The sequence below is a fragment of the Mycteria americana genome, chromosome 1, assembly GCF_035582795.1.
Source record: "Mycteria americana isolate JAX WOST 10 ecotype Jacksonville Zoo and Gardens chromosome 1, USCA_MyAme_1.0, whole genome shotgun sequence".
Taxonomy (NCBI): domain Eukaryota; kingdom Metazoa; phylum Chordata; class Aves; order Ciconiiformes; family Ciconiidae; genus Mycteria; species Mycteria americana.
This window is the reverse complement of record NC_134365.1, coordinates 1957708-1976538: the sequence shown is the minus strand read 5'-3', so window position 1 is coordinate 1976538 and position 18831 is coordinate 1957708. Positions and strand designations below refer to the sequence as shown.

General features: G+C 50.5%; 1 protein-coding gene across 1 annotated transcript; it reads right to left on the bottom strand.

Annotated features, from left to right (window-relative positions):
- Positions 1-115: 115 nt before the first annotated feature.
- Positions 116-17533, bottom strand: GDI2 (GDP dissociation inhibitor 2). Its single transcript, XM_075514404.1, has 11 exons — positions 17327-17533; positions 8441-8548; positions 7439-7538; positions 6249-6383; positions 4681-4879; positions 4167-4298; positions 3493-3592; positions 2332-2503; positions 1481-1625; positions 1188-1242; positions 116-1112 (listed from the first exon to the last, which is right to left on the bottom strand). The coding sequence occupies exons 1-11, from the start codon at positions 17369-17371 to the stop codon at positions 957-959; spliced, it is 1347 nt and encodes a 448-aa protein (XP_075370519.1). The 5' UTR covers positions 17372-17533; the 3' UTR covers positions 116-956.
- Between the last annotated feature and the right edge of the window lie 1298 nt (positions 17534-18831).

The window sequence follows — 18831 nt, the reverse complement described above, 5'->3', positions numbered from 1 at the left end:
GGAGGAAATGCTCCGCGCCCCCTCACATTTCAACCCTGGCAGGTAGAGATCCAAGGGATCTCGGAAAGGAGATGCTGCTCATACACCTGAAGTGAATCAGACCAGAGCACAGGACTGGTTTCCAGAATTTGGCTTTACTTCGCAGTACAGAAATCATTTGGAGCCTTCAGGAGACACGAGAAGCACAGGCTCTGTCATATCGATACCGCAGTGCCATTTGGTCCATCCGAGAAGCCACCAGGGTACAGAAAATACTTCCACATCTTGCCTGCTCTGTAATTTGTTCTCTCAATTTTATTAAGATTAAAACACAAAGGAGCCTTAGGCACAGCTGTGTCCCAACCGATGTAAACAGTTTTTAGAAGCTTAAGTGGAGGTTAAGTTCTGTGCCCAGAACTAAGCCAACATTTGCTGCTACAATAGATGTGGGCTTTTGTCCATAATACAACTTGCCACAGAGTTAGATTGATGGGAAGAGACTTTAGGGATGCTGTCCACAATAATGGAGTGCTCAGTTTCTATTTTCCTTGATATCAGGTTTGAGTGACAACCGTCACATCTACTAGCTCACCAGAAGCACATAATTGTGAAGGATGTTTACAAATGATTAAAAATACAAGGTAAGACACAGCTGTCAATGAGTTATTTCAAATCTGCACCAACGTCTACGTCTGCAAAAAAAAAAAAAAAAAAAGAGGTTCAGTCTGCCTTTCGCTTACGAGGTTAGTCATTAAATCAGTCAGTAATTTGCCAGATTCTGGACAGCAGCCCTACTAGAATGAAATAATTAACACATGATATCCAAAAGGGGAACATTACCAGTGCAGTACTCTTCAATCTCTCAGAGATGAGATTACAAAAGCAGGCCTTACAATATTGAATTTCATACAGTGTTCATTAAGTTCCTTATATATTCATATTAGCCGATTTAAATTTCTCCTAATTAGAGATTCTCATTACTGCTGCTCCTCCTCCCCATAGATATCATTTTTCTTGCGTTTCATCTCTTCGAAGTCAAACTCTGATCCCATCATCCTCTTATAAATATCTTTGATGTCATCGCACGTCGTCTCAAAGTGAGTAGTGGCGTCATAGGTGCGAGAAATGAAGATCTGGAAAGAGAAGCAGCAGTTGAGCATCGAGCCTCTCTCCTCACCCCCTCAAACATGAGCTTGGCACTTACTAACCTGGCTTTCGGTTCCCAAGTCGGTCGGTGCAAACAGGTCACTGATGCTAACGAACCTGGGAGGAGGAGGGAAAAAAAAAAAGCCTCAGAATGGTTTTGAAGCATCGCTGAGCATCAGCATGGGCGTAAGAACAGCTGAATTAAAGGCTGTAAGCAGCGAAGGTACAGAGGAAATGCAGAGTTTCAACACCTCTGTGCAGCCAAATGGCCTTCAGATCCCCTCCTCTGCCTTCACACCTCAGGCCTAAGTGCTCACAGCAGAGGGGGGGGAGAGGAGGCTCGTCGAGGGCTTACTTCTGCTCAATGGGCTCCAAGAGGTCCAAGGCCGGCTTGATTTCCTTCTCTGGGTCCGCAGTTTCCACAGTAGTGCTGGCAATGGCGATGTACTTCCCCTGCGCTGCCACGTTGTGTGCAGAGGAGATCATGCAGACGTAGATATCTGGGGAAGCACATCACAGCGGCAGGTCAGTACGCGGCAGGCAAGCCAACAGCCCGGGTCAGGCCTGCATCATCCCAAAAGCCTCCTAATCTGCACACTCATGCACCTCTTCCTGCTCCCCTGACGCTTTGTACCTCCTCATCTTGTTTAAGACCACACTTGAATGAGTTCCATCCTTGCTCTGCAGTCCTACGTGCTCTTGACTGAGGTGCTTCAACACACACAGCCCTTCGAGATCTCCAAAATTCTGTTTCCTGTGGCTATGACGGCTCCTGCACACCAGCAGGGTCCCCAGCAGCCAACCCACCCCTCTGTTCAAGGGCGAGGAAGCATTTCCCCTCCTGCACTCAGCCCTCGTCCCCCTCCCATAGTACCCCCGTGCTCCTCACCCACTTCTCCCAGGTTGGGGCACTTCCTTCGGCGAGTTCCTCACACGGCTGTGTCTGACCACAGGCACCCCGGCTTCTCCCACCTCCCCCACTGCTGCTCCGAACTAGAGCACAGCCTCGCCGGGGCCTAAAGGGTTTCTGGACAAGGACACGAAGTCTGCCACAAGAGCAGCAATAAGCGCATTTTCCCGTTTGATTCACATCTCACTGGACCATTGCAGCCTGTGTTTGGTGCGAGGCCGCTGAACGACCGCTCTGCCTCAACCCGAGTGCGAGGAGACCTGCGCACGCCCCGGCAGTCCCCGTTCTCCACACACCTGATTTTCGGTTGACCTGATTCTGTGGAATGATGATCTGGCACGAGTTGGCATCGTTTGTATTCTTGATCGGGTGGCTCAAGATGCAGATTACCCGAATCACTTGGCCGACCTTCGTTACGCGGTCCGAGACGTAGCTGGGGTCGCAGATGAGCTGTTTGCAGCGAGCAACCTGCAGAGACAGACGGCCCTTGAGCGACCACCGCGTGGAGGTGTGTACACAGCCAGCCAGAGGTGAGGAACCGGCTGATTTTGAGGAAAACCAAGAGCGGTTTGAGGCAGCTGTTCCTGCATCAGGTTCTTTTTTTCACTGCCAGCAGCGCGCTTCAGCTTGGACAATCCAAATCTCACTGCATTACTCTTAAAAGACTACACAGAGCTGCGTAATCTATCACATTCAGCACACAGTTAAGCTCTAACCACTGCAGAGTCCAGTCCTTCCAGTCTACGACCGTAACTTGCTGTGGTCAAGGCTGAACCAAACAGGTAAGAATTCCCCATTTCGCATTAGGACTCATTTTTACAGTAATAATTTAGTATTTGACCAATTTGAAGCCTCCAGGCAGCCTGCACCTGGGCACATCAGTCTACAGCATGGATTATCACCTCCGCTCCTAGCCAGGACACATCATCCCCTACCCAGAAGGGACACGTCACCCTCCCAGCAAGTGCTAAACTGTCCCGCGAAGCTCCTGCTCCAGTTGGGAGCACATTTATAGCTTCCAAGCAGCTCGCAGCACTCTCGCTAGTTTTATATTGCCAGGTTGAGGAGAAGCTGCAGAAAGGCTGCGTGCCAGCTGTCTTGAGCAGCTAATACTTAATGTCAAGGGCAGAGCTGGTTCCATACCCAGGTTAGACAAAGCAGCTCCTTCCCAGTTTAGCCAGCCTGATTTATTCAGAAGACAAACCTTGCCACTCCGTGAAGACTTCATTCCAACTCCTGGAGTAGGACTACTGTACTGTACTCCTCACCAGGAAAACACCAACACATCTTAAGTGAGTTGGGACGGGGAAAAACAGCATCGGCCAAGCAGTTTTGGTCCTAGGGCTCTGATGAGGGTTTTTCCTACTGCGTTTGTTCAGATCGATGACCGACAGCCTCAAATTTTGAGAGGCAAGATATGGGGTGGGGAGTAAGGAAAGAATCAGAAGGTACCGTACCTCCCCTTCAGACTTCACACCAACCACTTTGCCATTTTCTATCACAATCTCTTCAATGGGCTTGTTCAGCATGTAGGTGCCTCCGTATATAGCACTTAGCCTGCAAGAGTAAAGCCACTTCAGCATGTTCCACAGGTGCGCGTTGGGTTTTTAACAGCCCTTCCAGCCCCTTGTTTCTGTTCCACTTGGACAAACCACACATTAGACTTAAACCTCTTCAAAATACACTACTTAAACATCTAGGCAGCAGATGGTGTCTGCTGTTCTTTCTGTAAGGCATCAGCTGGTATTTGGAGCAAATTATAGGTGCAATTACATCCAGCTAGAAAGAATCTGCTTGGTGCAACCCAGACAGTCCTACAGTGTAAGAGCTGCAGGCTACACCACGTAGGCAAATCCAGCTTCCTGGATAGACTACATGCTGCAAACAGTATCTCCGAGTAAAGCCACAGCTACCACCCCTAACAGGAATTGCGGTAAACAAGCCCAGAAAGAAGCAATCTCACACGAAGGAGTCGCTTCTTGATTAAGCCAGCGAGAGAACCATTAACGACCGCAGTATTTTTAGGTGGCGTCACGTTCTGGAAGCCTGAGCACTGATTCCACACGTCTGATCCCCACCAGGTACCACAGCAGGGCTGAGAAAACACTGGAGTCCAAAACCAAGTTCTCACCTTGCAAATCCCTGGGGCAGCTCTCCAAGGCCATAGAGGGGATAAAGGTACGGGCTTTTACCGTATCTAGCCAGCGACTCACTGTAGAGCTTAATCCTGTTGATTGTTTCTTGGCATGGTTGATCTAGATAGCTGGAGAGGGCAGTTACATGATTTGCAACGTTTCACAAACCAAGACTTACAGCAGAATACACTCAGAGAGCAAAATATTTACTTCCCATGAAAATTTCCTTCCCCACTCTCCGGCTGCTCCTGGCAACTATTTCCCTGGAGTTTCCCTTTTAGAAGCACTTAGTGTCACAAGGGCTTTTATTCAGGAAGGAGATGCTTCACTAACCCCAGGAACCCACAAAGTTTAAATCTCCCATCAGCAGAGGACCCCGTATTTTAAGATCCAAGCAGCAGCCAGGGACAGACACACTTTGCAAGGCATCCTACCCTCAACTCGCAAAGCCCGTGCCGTAAGCACCCAGCACCCCAGCTGATTCGGGGGAGCAACTGAACCCGCACTTACTCGTCAGTCCTGTAGAGCGCGAGGGCATGGCCCGTGAAGTCTATAACATCTTGCCCCAAGTCAAACTTCTTATACACGTCGCGCATGGTGGTCTTCTTGGGATCAACGCCTTCGAAAGTTCGGGGGTCGTTCTCATCAAAGTTGGCAACGTACACTAGGAATTTCCTGAACCGGCGTTTCTCAAACAAGCCCATTAAGCCTAAAAACAAGGTATTTTGTCAGAACTCACATGGCTACTAAACGGCTTTTCCGTTGCCACAGAGTATCAGAAGCGGGTAAGAACTGCCAAGTGTTTCAAACATCACTCGATAACGGGGAGTTTGGCCTTGTGGCCTAACCAAGGCTCTCTGTTCAAGTAGGAGACGAACATCTGCCAAGCTGGTCTGCACTGACAGCTGTGCTGGCGTACCGGACATCAAGAGGTACGGCCAACCTTTCTTGAGGCATGGCTGGAGGCCGAGCTTCTACACGCTGCTCCCAGCTGGGGGAAAGCTTGGAGAGCAGTTTCTGCTTGGCCTAGTGTAAAGCCCAACCTGAGCTTCCCTAAGCAGAGACCTGTGTTTGGCATCTACCAGCTTTAGCATCAAAGCACGCGGTGCCGGGCTCTCCTGCAGCCTCGCCAAGGAACTAGCAAGTGCTGCGAGGGTCAACGTTTCAAACATGAGATTGCACAAGGCACCGCTTATGCGTTTTAATTTTCTACAAATCGGAGATGCAAGACTGGACTTGTTGAAATGTGAAGGCAGAAACAGCACCAAAGGCACCTCCTGCTTCTGCCAGCGTGAGTCTCTTAAGAGACCACTTACGAGACAGCAACGTGGCCAAATTGAAGGAACGACTACTTCACAACAGACACGAATATCTGCCATGAGGAAGGCTCCAACGTACAGACAAGCCACATACCGGGAGCCTTATTTGCAGGAGTCGCTTCATCACGAGACTTTTCAGAGATGCTACTAAACACAGCCCGCATCTGAAGCTAATGGACTGCCCTCTGCTAGCTCCTAATGTATTTCACTACGCTATTAGAAACAATCAGTAGTTTTATCTGAAGAGTGAAATTTAAGTAGACAACAATTAAGATTTGAGCTAAGTGCCGCATGTCGGAATTAATCATTCCAATTTGCCTGCTGACGAATGCGACAACCTTTTTCACACACACAGCTCCATCCAACAAAGAGTCAACATTAAATATTGATGGCAGAGCTGGGAGCATAAGGCCCAAATGTAACCTCTTGAGGAAGTAAAATACTGCCAAATTCTCACTAGATGAGCCATAGAACAGGCAGCTTGACCGGCTCCATCTGAAAGCTTCAAGAAAACAGTAACTCAAGGCTCAGGAACCCCAAGACTCCTTGAGGTGTTTGAAGTCAGATGAGATGCAGAAGAATCCTATGCTAAGCACAGCTTGTTACCGAGATGGAGTCTACACACAGCACCATGTGAGGAGCATTGAGATTTCTTTTCTACACGAGCCCAGAATATCCTGAGATGCCTTTTTTTTTTTTTTTTTTTTTTTTTAGAGACAGTAGCCTCAGGAGGAAAAGCAGCAAGGTGCAACTACTCACTGGATGCCAAGGCTTCTGCCTCAGTGGAAGGAACTTTGTAGATCTTTCCTCCCTTGTAGACGAAGCTTCCCTCGATCACCTTGAAGTCTAAGTAGCGAGTGACTTCTGTGTAGAGCAGCATCTTTACCAACTGACCTGGAAAGGAGGTTTGTCACAAGTCAACCAGCTGGTCTGGAGCCAGAAGCCAAGAGGAAGACAGTGCTTCTCACAAGGCAGACAGCTCTTCCAACACAGAAAACCCTTCAACATTAGCACCATGTTCAACCCACACAGCTCTTACACCTCTGTGTAACAGATGGGGTGTGGCAGATACTCACTAGTGCAATTATTAGGCAGTTGTAAGGCTTTCTTACAGGCAATTAAGAGCTTCCTTGCCACTCCTGCCATTTCCCTCAGTCCTCTGAGTAAAGGCCATCCTGCAGCATGTTTCCCCCTTACCTGTCCCCACCCACTGTCGCATCCCCAGAGGGATGCTGTCCCTTACAAATGCACCACAACGCCTATGCAACCAAACCTTGACTGGAATCTATCACATCTTCCACTGCACTAACCTTGAGCAAGACTGGCACTACACAATACATCTATCTCCTCATCCTTCAGGGACAAGAGATTCCAGCAGCAAGCGGTTGGTATTTGACAAAAACAAGTTGCCCCTGAACTTGTTTGCATTGATAACCACTTCACCGATAGTGGATTTGGTCCAGAAGACCTATCCCAGTACCAGAACATATAGATTAAAGAATGAGGATTCGTAGCATCAACAGTCTGCAAGCCATAAAATAGGAACAAAGGGGATTAAGAGTCACCATGGAATCAACCGTTTCTTCCTAAACCATGGAAGAATAACAATGCACAAATTCATGCATTAACTGGCTAGAAATGCAAACACTTTCAGAGAGGATGTTGGAAAATGGATGTTCAAACCTTCCAGACATGCCATTGCTGCACGCTCCAAGCTGGAGCCATCTTCTGAGTTTGAGAGGTCCACAGTCAAAACGAGTCACAGAGCCGAAGCTGTGGTGCTTCTGGCATAAAGGCACGCAGATCAGCTCGAGTGAGCTTTCCACAGCTCTTTGATTAATGCTTCAACAAGTTCACGAAGAGAGCACTGAAGGGCTGTTTATTTGATTACAGCACTGAACGCTAACACTAAGCTTATGAGGCAGATTTGGGAGCTCGGTATCACTTACCATTAGCCATAAGGAATTTTGGAATTAGGTCCACGTTCCAGTCTCTTCCTCGCCCCATAGATTCTGGTGGAGTTCCTGGTAGATTAAACCTTTTGTAGAGCTTTGGAGAGAATACAAAACTTACTATAACAGGAAATATCTATGGGTATAATTTCTCCCACACATGTACACACTTTCCACCCCCACATCTCCCCAGCTGAACATAAGCTCTTAACAGAAGCTTTTGGCCAGCATTTTAGCTCCAGTTTGATTTTTGATGCAATACACAATGCACATCCAGTAAATTCTTACAGTAAGAATCGGGCAGCATTATTCTGCTCATCCAGTCTTTCTTCCTCCAAGGCTTAAAGCTTGGGAATTTATGACCTGCTGAACCGAAATACTGTTTAACATAGCTAAAGGTAATCTGATCAAAATGCCTACTTGAGGAGAGGGCAGGCTCCTCCATAAACTTAAATCAGATTCCCCAATATAAATATTTAACCCAGTTAAGCAGCAAGGAGAGCAGCAATTTCCTGACACCTGATTAACCAGCCACACTAACAGCTTTAGGGGTACACAGTCACAGGGCGCAAGCTGTAACCAAATGAGAGAAATGAGCCTATCTAGCTGGAAGCACTCGCAGACGAAGGACCAAGTGTCACATCAAGGCACAGAGAGCACACAGCATTGTTAGGCCAACGTTGTCCAGCAAACGCAGCAGTAACCATTTAGCCGAAGAGTTTTAACATCTAGCTGTCGGCCCTTATACCTCCAAACGATCACTGGGTGCTTGAATCTCGGCTGGGAACTACAGAAAACAAGCACTATCTGCCAAGTATAAACATACACGCTGGTTTCTCCCCCACTATTATCTGGTGTGGAAGTGCCATAAAACATTCTTACTCAAAGGAAACCCTTAAGAGTAATTACTTTGAATCCACCCCTAAGATAGCTTGAAATAAAGCCCCCTTTATGTGCCTGGGGAGGACACAATAGGCGGGTGTCAGCCTCCGTACTTACATCCTCCAGGGGTGTAATGGATGCGCTTTCCCCTCCATAGTAAGAGTTACGATCCATGTGAAGGACTTTCTTTCCATTCACGGACATGATCCCGGAGAGGATGCATTCCTACAGAGAGAGGAAACAAAGGATGCAAGGGACGTGTTAGTTGCATTTGAGCCTCCTTCCATTTTCACTAGCGATGCTGTCTCAAAGAGCACGTTCAGACAGCCTGCTGCATGCCTGGATTTGAAGGTACCTGCACAGTCCTTTGAAAACAAACACACCAGTTGCCTCACTCCAGAATTAAGACATGCATGCTGAAAGATTTCTATTTGAGACAGATTAACCCCTTACTAGGTTTGCTGTCTGCTCTAGGCAAGCCGACCAAGATGTTTTAACTACACAACCACCACCTACCAGGGCTCCCCTGAAGATATTTCTGGGAAGTTCATGCATTTGGGCTATGTTAGGAAAATAGAATCATAGAATCATTAAGGTTGGAAAAGACCTCTAGGATCATCTAGTCCAACCATCAATCCAACACCTCCATGCCTACTAAACCATGTCCTGAAGTGCCACATCTACATGGTTTTTTAACTCCTCCAGGGATGGTAACTCCACCACCTCTCTGGGCAGCCTGTTCCAGTGCTTGACAACCCTTTCAGTAAAAAAATTTTGCCTAAGATCCAATCTCTCCTGACACAACTTGAGGCCATTTCCTTTCATCCTATCACTTGTTACCTGGGAGAAGAGAATGACACTCACCTCGCTACAACCTCCTTTCAGGCAGTTGTAGAGAGCGATAAGGTCTCCCCTCAGCCTCCTTTTCTCCAGGCTAAACAACGCCAGGTCCCTCAGCCGCTCCCCATCAGCCTTGTGCTCCAGACCCTTCCCCAGCTCCGTTGCCCTTCTCTGGACACGCTCCAGCACCTCAATGTCTCTCTTGGAGTGATGGGCCCAAAACTGAACACCATATTCCAGGTGCAGCCTCACCAGTGCTGAGTACAGGGGCACAATCACTTCCCTACTCCTGCTGGCCACACGATTCCTGATACAAGCCAAATCTATACTCCTAAACCACCAGCTATCAAATTACAGATGTTCACAGAGAGGCAGCACCCTCATTTATGAGTGACACCAGGAGCATAAAACCTTGCCTAAAAGGATTCCAGGTAAGTCTCCTCAAAACCTCAGTCTTTGATATCTGCCACAGTGGGACACACATGAGAGTCAACAGCTACTCTTAGAGGATACAGGCAGCATAAAGAATAAATTAAGCCAATTGGGAGCTTTATCATCTCAGTAGACATTTTGCTATCCTTGCTATGTACCCACTGAGATTAAAACCACCGAGATTACTTTGAGCAGCAGATCAGCTGCTATGTCTGAACGCAACACCAAGAGGCTGAGACTAATCACAGAGGGACACAAGTTGTAGCTTGCAGAGCAAGCTAAGGACTTGCACGGCTAAATCCCCATTAGAACACAACTTTGCAACTAACCCGGTCACCGGCTCTGGCATTCACAAGCCGAAGAGCTTAACTTGAACGCTGGCATGCTTAGGACTGCTTCTCATGGAGGTTTTACTGATCTTTCCTGCTCTGCTTTCAACTCTCTCCAAAGGCAGAATTACACCTGCAATTGAGTTCTCATTCACCATCAATGTTATCTAATTTGTAGGTCCTGACCACATCTCATGTTATCTTTCATTCAGCCTGTAAAACTCCACATCAGCTGCTGAGAAATGCCACCGCTGCACATCTGCTTGCTCAGGAGCGGAGGAGCCGTTTATTCAAGAGAACCGTCAGCTTGGCCCTCCTGGCAGAGCACCGCATCTCCCTGAGATCCTTCACGTTTACTCCACATGCATCTCGCCCCACAGAGCACTCAGGACTCTCCTCGTGTGTCACTTCCCCCCATGCTGCGGCGTGTAGGAGGCTTATTTCAAACTACGTTACGGCAACGCTGGCCAATGTGGGTATCGGTTAGCACACTCAGCCAAACCACAGTTACAACACAAAAAGTCTCCCACTGTATATTGTTTACATGACTTGTAAATCCTAACTCCAGTAAATCCTCAGTGTAAAGGAAGCTTTTAAAACCATCTTCAACTTCACCAGACAAAGACCAACCCACGGTAAAGGCAGCTTGCAGGAAGGGGTATTTTGTTCTGAAGTGTCTCAACATCTGTAGGTGCGTGGATGGCTGGCAGGGATCGCCGCGTGAGGACTTGCTGTTCTTGCGCTTCCAGGTGGCAACGGGCAGATCTTCTTTGCTGGGAGAGCAAGGCACTGCTAACCAGCTCGTTACCCACCAGAATGCCACTGTAATTCAGCCAAGGCCCCAGAGAGCAAAACTAGAGCTGCCTGCCTGGTGCATGGCCAGAATGGGCCGCTCCAAGTTTAAGCCCTGAAGTCATGGGTGACTTCAAACACAGTGCCCACCCACAAGGCTTCGTGGTCACCACCTGGAGCCTCAACAGAGTTAGCTGCAGTACTTCCCAAAAAACCTCTCCGTGATCCATCAGCTGCTCTTTCCAGCACCATACCATCCTCCACGGACTCCAGATCCCTCATGTCCTACAAGGTCCCTCCACTTTTTCCAGCCAGGCTGAAGCAAGCAGAGCCCCCTTACAGCAGACATGGCTGCACCAAACCCTGTGTTAAGACGCTACTCAAGAGCACCATGAGCCCTACAAGGCTGAGGAACTGCACAAGTGAAAGTACAGGTGGCTTTTACGGGGTCAGTTCAAACGTTAATGATTTACCACAGGCAACATGGGACTATCACACCAAGTGCATCACCGCTAGCCAGCATGATCTCCTCAGTTAAACCAAATTTCACAGAGCTCTACACAAGGGCTCTGGTTTGACTCTTTGCTCTAACATGTGGTTTTATTCCCCGTTGGAACGTATTCCAAAACCCTGGCTCACCAGCTCTGCCAGATGGTGGTACAGGACTGCCAATGTCCACGCTGGAGCTGAGCCACGAGGAAGCCAACAGGGACTTCAAAACCAAGTTAAGTACCAACTGGAGGGATGAAGTTACAGTAAAAGCTGCAGAAGCTACATTCTTCAGTCCAGATGTCAGCTGATTTCCTTCCTCCAATTAAGGAAACTTCAAAGCATTTCTTGCTCTATCTTCACAGAATAGCTCACCCATCACTTCCCAGTGAGCGTGTATCCTTTCAACAGGTTGCCTGCCCAAATTGCCAGCATCCCCCTAGAGCGAATTTGGGTGCCAGCAGGAGATACAAGAGGTCTTAAGTACCGTTTCAATCTTATTTCATACCCATTAAACACTGATACGGGGATTGAGGTGGAGGTATTACCATACTATTTTATCCAAGGCTCATTTAACAGGTTCGTTATATCACCCAGGCTCCTGCAGAGCCCCGAAGCGTTGAAATCCCACGCAGGCCTTTCACCATCGCTTCCCTCCGCAGCCGATGAGGCAACGGCAGGGTCATAAAACACACGAGACGCACAATAGATTTATCCTCCCAGCTCAGCAATTCCTTTCGACGGCTGCGCTGGCTGACCGCTGGCTATACCCATCCACAGCTTCGCTAGTCTGCGTCTAGGAACCGCTTGATATGTCATCATGTCGTTTGGGTCAGGGAGCGAGGAAAACAAACAGCCTGTACCGATAAGGGAAGGGCTAGAAACAATTTAGACTGCAAACAAAAAAGGGGAAGCGTCAGAGTTCAAATCTGTGGCTTTCCGACCGTATTATAATCATCAACCCCATGCAAACAGGTAAAACTGAGCTGCTGCTGACAGCAGAAATGGCACCAAGACACAGCAGGGAAAGCTCCAGGTATCCAGCCAGGATCGAACACAATCTTCGTGCAAATTACAGTCACGCTGTGCTACTATAATCCACTGCTTCAGCCAGTGCAGGTTACGATGGGCTCCCGGCTCCCAAGAACTCGCATTGTGTTGCCGAATGAATGACAGAGCAAGTCTTACAGCGATCGATGTCGTCTGCAGCACTGCTCAGCCGCTTCAAATGGCCGGAGAGCACAGAACCCGAGAGCAACGTGCATCAGAAACATAGAGACAGCACATTCGATACAAATCCATGGAAAAAAAAAAAAACAGGAGTAAGGGGTAACTCAGAGGTATTGGTGTTTCCAAGCTTGCTCAAGACCATCAGCTCTTTCCTCGCTTGCATGAACTGTTCACAAATAGACCTTCTGCATGCAGAAGCCTTTGGGAATCGAGGGAAGCAAGTAGGTTTACATGGATTTTCTCCAAGTAGGGCGGCAGTTCAGAAAGGCTCAGACCGACCGATGGAAACTTGAGCCAGTGTCGGTCCATCTCAGCGCTGAGGGGAGGATTCTGCGCAAAACATTTTGCAAAATCCCTTCGTCTTCGAGAACAGGTTCTGGCACAGCAAGAGCTCTTTCTTAGAAAGACTGGGCTGTGCCGTGGTGAGCAAGAAGTTACGCACAGCTCATTACCATCGCCCAGGCTATTCCACCTCTAGCGTACGCTGGCTATGCCTACCGTGCCGGACTCCAGCAAGCAAGACTCAAAGCTCTGCTTAGCCGTACAAACTGCAAAAGCAATTACTCACTGCACTTGAGCAATCCCCTCTGCTACCAGGGGATGATGCAAGGGACAGTGACAATCCACTTGGTCCTCGCAGTCACTTTGATGTTCTTTATTTAGGCATTTTAAGCAATAAGACCTGTGCCTATATGATTAACTACATCTTGAACCAAAGAGTTTGGCTACTCTGCTCCTACAGAAAGTGAATCTGTATCTTTGCAATGGATTTATATAGCTTTAACGCGGTGAGGCAGCTGGCAGGTAAGAAGCTTAGTTCAACACACTGGTGCCTGCAACGAGTGAAAACCCAGCAGGAACACGACGTTCATCTACTGGGGCTAGACAAGATGGTTTAATTATGCCCAACATTCACGTCAAATAACCCACATTGTCTGGAGCAGAGAGCCGATAACGAATGCCTGTCAGAGCGCACAACATCCCACTCCCGAACATCCCAGTGAGCGAGTACCGAGTCCTTTCCAGACCACAGAGACGTAAATGAAGGTGAACTGAAAAGACAAGTCTGAAAATAAAAACACTAGGTGCTCTCCAGCCTGCCGATTACCACAGGAGATTAAAAACGGGTTTGTGCAGCAGGTCTGGAGAAAGATGCTGCCTAATCTGCAATGCACAATGCACCTAGCAAGCCTAAGCCGAGGATCTTAAAGCTATTAAGACTTGAGCAACTTCGAGAAGCCATTCCCACAAGCACCTCCAGGATGTGGTAGCTGGAAGACCTACCAGCTCTCGTGCTAGGGAAGCCAGACCCACCAGCGCTTTGAAAATACCTGCCCTGTAGTTAGCACACACGGCCCGACACTTCACCACCACTCAATGCACGGAGGGATCGGGAGGAACATAGCGCTCTTGTCCGAGCGCCATGAAGGTAATAATACCTCGTGTAAGTTTGAAGCTGTCGTATCAGCAGTAATTCAGGATTAAAGATGCTCTGGGATTATTTTTCCCCATACTGCTAAGACCTATCTTTACAAGCTTGGCACTGCAATGGGGTCTCTCATTTGCATACATAAGAGAAAAAGTTAAAATATTTTTAGTGCCACTAATCCCAGTTCTAAAGCTGCCTTCATTGCTGGTTGAAAAAGAGATTAACACCCGAAATATTCATGTTACATTTTCAGATCCATCAAACATGGAATTTATGCATGCACTCTTGCACACTTAGGTAGTGGTGGCCCTGCAGACCCAGCCAGAACGACCACCACAACGAACATATTTGTGGCTCTTTTTGTAAAAGACTCCAACAATTTATTTTTTCTCTTTAAACTGACAACTGAACTTTCACTTTGGAAAGAGAAAGAAAAAACCCTCCAGATCAGCAGCTGCTCGCTGCCTCTCCCAGATGGTCTGGATTACAGCTATTTTATGGGCTTTGTACAAGTCTTAGTGATGGACACTGGGACAAGTCAACCAGTAACTCTCACGGGACAAGACATTAAGATGGGCACAGCCCAACACGTGGCCTGGCAGAGGGGCAGAGTGCTCGTCTAGCAAACAGGACCCCCAGTTAATCTCCTTTTGTTCAGGCAGCATCAAGACTGGTACTTGAGGTCTAAGTCAGGCTTTTCAGCAGAGGAGACACAAACTCACTCAGCTGCAACAGTAGCCTGATGGGACTGCAACACTCCAACAGGCCATTTCTGCAAGGGCCAGCTTTAAGAAAAGGGTGCTTGAAAACATCATCTCACGCTTCGTAACAGTTCAAGGCTCTTGGAAAAGGAAAGAAACAACTGAACGTGTTTACGCAGCGCGTTTTCCAGTTCCTTTTCTTCAGGAAGCCTGACTCTGCCAGCACTGGTACCACACCAAAGTTGGAGGAGCAACCTTCCAGTTTGATGCTTCATCTGACTGCAGGAAGTCCTCTAGCCCAGCCTGAACCAGGCTCCGCTCCAACACTACTCGCCAGCCAAAATGGTTGAGCCAACGCTGTGCATTTTAGGATCAGGAACATCCTGGCTGCACCAGGACCTCTGGTTTCCATTCACCTGCTTTTCCGCACAAGCTGCTCAAGTCAAGATGAAGTCCATCCTGTCCTAATTGGTATTTCAGAGGTAAAGCCTGCCCATCAGAAGCAAAATAAGGGCTCCTGCACACTCTCAGGCTCTGGAGTTTGGTCAGCACACCTTAAAATACAGCCGTAATTTATTCCTTTTAACTCAACTGCTGATCATTAGCATTAGCTTGTCTTAAAAGTGATTTCACAAGGGGCCTTTTGTCAAATTTACATTGGCATTTGTCAGTTTGAGATTAAGCACAGTGCTTACCAACTTGATACCACAGCTCACTCTAAAGCATAAATTAACATTTTAATGGAGCTCAAATCTATTGGAGGCCCCTTCACTAGAAGCTCATTATATTGCACCCCCCCAAAAGTCCATTTCTCTGCTTTGGTGAGCCAGAGACAGGTTTTGGGACGGACTGCAGCTTTCCCTATCAAAGGGAAGAAGCTTTTGCCTCATAAGTCATTCCTGCTACCTCAAAGGAAAAGCCTTTAGAGAAAGGCATGAAAGCAACCAGGAAAGTTGGGTTTACCCTACGGCAGCAGCTGGGAGGACGCTCCCACACTTTGCACATTTTCTTTGTGCCACATCCTGGTTTTGTTACCATTATTCCCATACTCAAAATAGGGAGATGATAAACCAGATCTGCCTTAAGTGGCTGTGCCCTGGTCCTGTGTCAGCAGACATGATGCCTTCACCACTGTGGCAGCCCCCGTCAATCACAGCGCCAACGCCACAGTAGGAAGCGCATGTATTTCTATTTACAATTACCATCAACAGGGGAAGTGGGGGAAATCCCTCACGGCCAACCCCAAAGATATCTCTTTGTCTAGCCACCTCTCCCCATTAACAGGAGGAAACAAAAGCAGGAAAGGCTATTTACCAGCGAGGAAAACCTTCTCTCCACCATATTGGATTTTCTTCCCCTCTTCTTCAAACAATGCCTCTTATTTGTAACCTGCAATCTACCCTTCAGCCCCTACTAAACCCGCAGCAGATAAGCTAGCGGTGGCCCCCAGCATCTCCCCGCTTCAAAGGAAGGCAGGAACCAGAAGAAATCCCCACCAGCAAACCTCACAGGCAGCGGCACTGCAATTTTTTTTTCCCCTCAGCAGCCTGCAGCACAGTCTGCATCCTCCACAATAGGACAAAGCCCCACCATGGCTCATCCCCCTCCCTCCGCCGCACCCCCAAGTGCCATCAGCTGTCAGCTTTCCTCAGGGATGACCGAGAGGAAGCGACAACGCAGAAGAGAATGAATTTTTTTTTTTTTTGGGGGGGGGGGGGGGGGGCGGGGGGGAGTGGAGGGGGGGGTAAAAATCAGACAAATTTGACAGGCGTGCAGGGCTCGCCCGCCTCCCCATCCCCCTCCTGCTGCAGTCAGGGCTGGATGGAGAGCCGAAGGCTGCAAAGGCGGAGCGGGGAAGGGGGGGGGGGTGGTGGATAACCAGGTCTGCCTCCACCCTAAGCCGGGCTCGGCTCCGGGAAGGGCACGGCTCGACGGAGCTGCAACCACCTCGGGTTGGGGGATGAAGGGAAAAAATAAAATATTTAAAAAAAAAAAAAAAATCAGGCAATAAATCCCCGTTAGCGTTTTATTGTCCGTCGTCCCCCGCCCTCCCTCCGCTAAACAACTGCATTTCCTGGGGCCTCCCACGGGCAGCGCCGCGGACCGGGGGCCCGCCGGGAGCCTGGGCCCGGCCCCACGGGGCGGTGGGGGGAACCCAGGCGGCGCGGAGTATGGGGGGGACATCCAAACATGGAGGTCTATTATAATCATATAAAAACCAGAACCCAGCCGGGGGGCTGGTTAGGGATGGGGGAAAGGACCCAGGCGTCCCGGGGGGGGGGCGGCGGGGAACAGAACCCAGGCACCCCAGGGTGATATTCGGTGGGGGGGGGGGAAGCAGGAACCCAGGCACCTCAGCCGGGGCTGGGGGGGCTACGATGGTGAGGTGACAGATGAGGAAAAGGATCACAAGGTCCGAGCGGGGGGGATGATAATCAGGTGAGATGTTGGGCAACACACCCCGGCATCCGGGGGAGGCGGGCGGGAATGAGGACCCGGGTACCCGAGGCGGGGGGGGGGCGCAGATCCCAGGCGTCCTAGCCCGGGGCTGGGGGGGGTAATCAGGTGACAGATGGGCGAAGGGACAGCGGCGCCCGGGGGGAGCGGGGATCAGCACCCATGCGAGCCATGGGGAGCAGGGCCACAGGCAGGCAGGACCCAGGCGCCAGGGTTGAGGGGAGGGGGGGGCGGCGGGGCCCGGCAGGGCGGCGGCCGCCCGCGGCAGGCCCGAGGCCCAGGCGGGCGGGCGGCTCCTCCTCACCGTGAGGCCGGTGCCCAACACGATCACGTCGTACTCCTCATTCATGGCGGCGCGGGGGAGGGAAGAACGGGGTGCAGGGGGGCGTCTCTCGGGTCTCTCTCCGCCGGCCGGGGCTGAGGCGAGCCGGGCGCTGCGGGGCCGCGGGAGCGGGAGAAAATGGAGCCGCCGCCGCCGCCGTGAAGAGACCGCGCCGGGAGGGGGCGGAGCCGCCCCGCCCCCGCCCCGGCCGCGCGCCTGCCAATCACCGCCCCGCACCGCCCGCCATTGGCTCGCCGCGCCGTCGCTAGGGGGCGGGAGCTGCGCCGTGCCGACGGCGCTGCCACCGTGGTGGGGGCGCGGCGCGCATGCGCGGCGCGGCGCCGCTCTCTCCTCCCGCCCGCCCGCCCGGGTTTGTGCAGCGCCGAGCAGCGGGGGGGGGGGGGGGGCCCACGTGTGCACGTGCTGCGTGTGCAAAGGGCATGTGGGTGCCCGATGGGCGCGTGCACGCGTGTGTGCAAGGGTCCTGCAATGCGCATGTGCAAGCATGGGTGCATGGCTGCACGTGTGCGTGTGCACGGGTGGGATGTGATCATGCATGCACCTGCAAACAGGACACGCACGCAGGCACCCGTTGCACACCCACGGTGGGTGTGCGTGGGTGTGCAACACCCGTGTGCACACCACAACCCGTGGGTGTGCAACGGGTGCCTGCGTGCGTGTCCTGGTTGCACACCCATACAAGAGCCACCTGTGCATGCCAGCGGGTGCCTACGTATGCCACAGGCACACGCATGTGTCAGTGCAACGGGCACATACGTGGCCACGCGTGTGCAACATGGGTCCACACCCGTGCAACGTGCGCCTGCACACGTGCAAAAGGAGCGTGGGTGCGCAGTGCGTACTTGCATGCCCGTGCAATGGGCACATCCGTGTGCTAAGGGAGCGTGCGCGCGTGTGCAAGGGGCACGCACATGCTGGCACGTGGCCGGGGTGGCTTCGACACCGTTGGCACCCCCAGGGCACCGCGGGTGTCACTGGGTGCAGGGCAGAGCACCCATGGGTGCCCACTTGGTACCCACGCCCGATCCAGGCAGCCCCTGAGGGAGCCGGTGCTTTTCCACCGCATCCCAGGGACCGCAGGGAAGCGCTTTTACCAGCAGCCACTTTGCTAATTATGGCAACAAACGATAATTACGGTGTATTTCTACTTCCCAAACGCAGGTTTCACTTCTCGCACGCGTCACCTCTCACATTTCCGCCTTTTTGCCCCAAAACACGCCAAGAAGAGTTTTTGCTCTCATTCAGGATCACCCTTGGCACAGCAAATCCCCCCCGTCCACAGCAAAACCCCAGCACAGCACCCACGCAAAGGAGACTTGGGTTTTGTTGGGTTGGTTTTTTTTGCATTTAAGAGGTTTTCTTTTTTTTTTTTAATCCTTGCTGCTACCCAGTCTCCACTGCCCACCACCCCTTGAAGCGAGGCAGGAATTTCCCGGCTGCGCGCTGGTTTTAACGCCCTGTGGATC

What these genes read in the sequence shown, in the direction of transcription:
- GDI2 (XM_075514404.1), bottom strand. Translation starts at nt 17,371, where the DNA reads ATGAATGAGGAGTACGACGTGATCGTGTTGGGCACCGGCCTCACG. An exon ending in AAAATTCCTTATGGCTAATG is followed by an intron (nt 6,384 to 7,438) that starts GTAAGTGATACC and finishes CCTCCTTTCCAG; the next exon opens with GTCAGTTGGTAAAGATGCTG. An exon ending in GCGCTCTACAGGACTGACGA is followed by an intron (nt 4,299 to 4,680) that starts GTAAGTGCGGGT and finishes TGCCCTCTCCAG; the next exon opens with CTATCTAGATCAACCATGCC.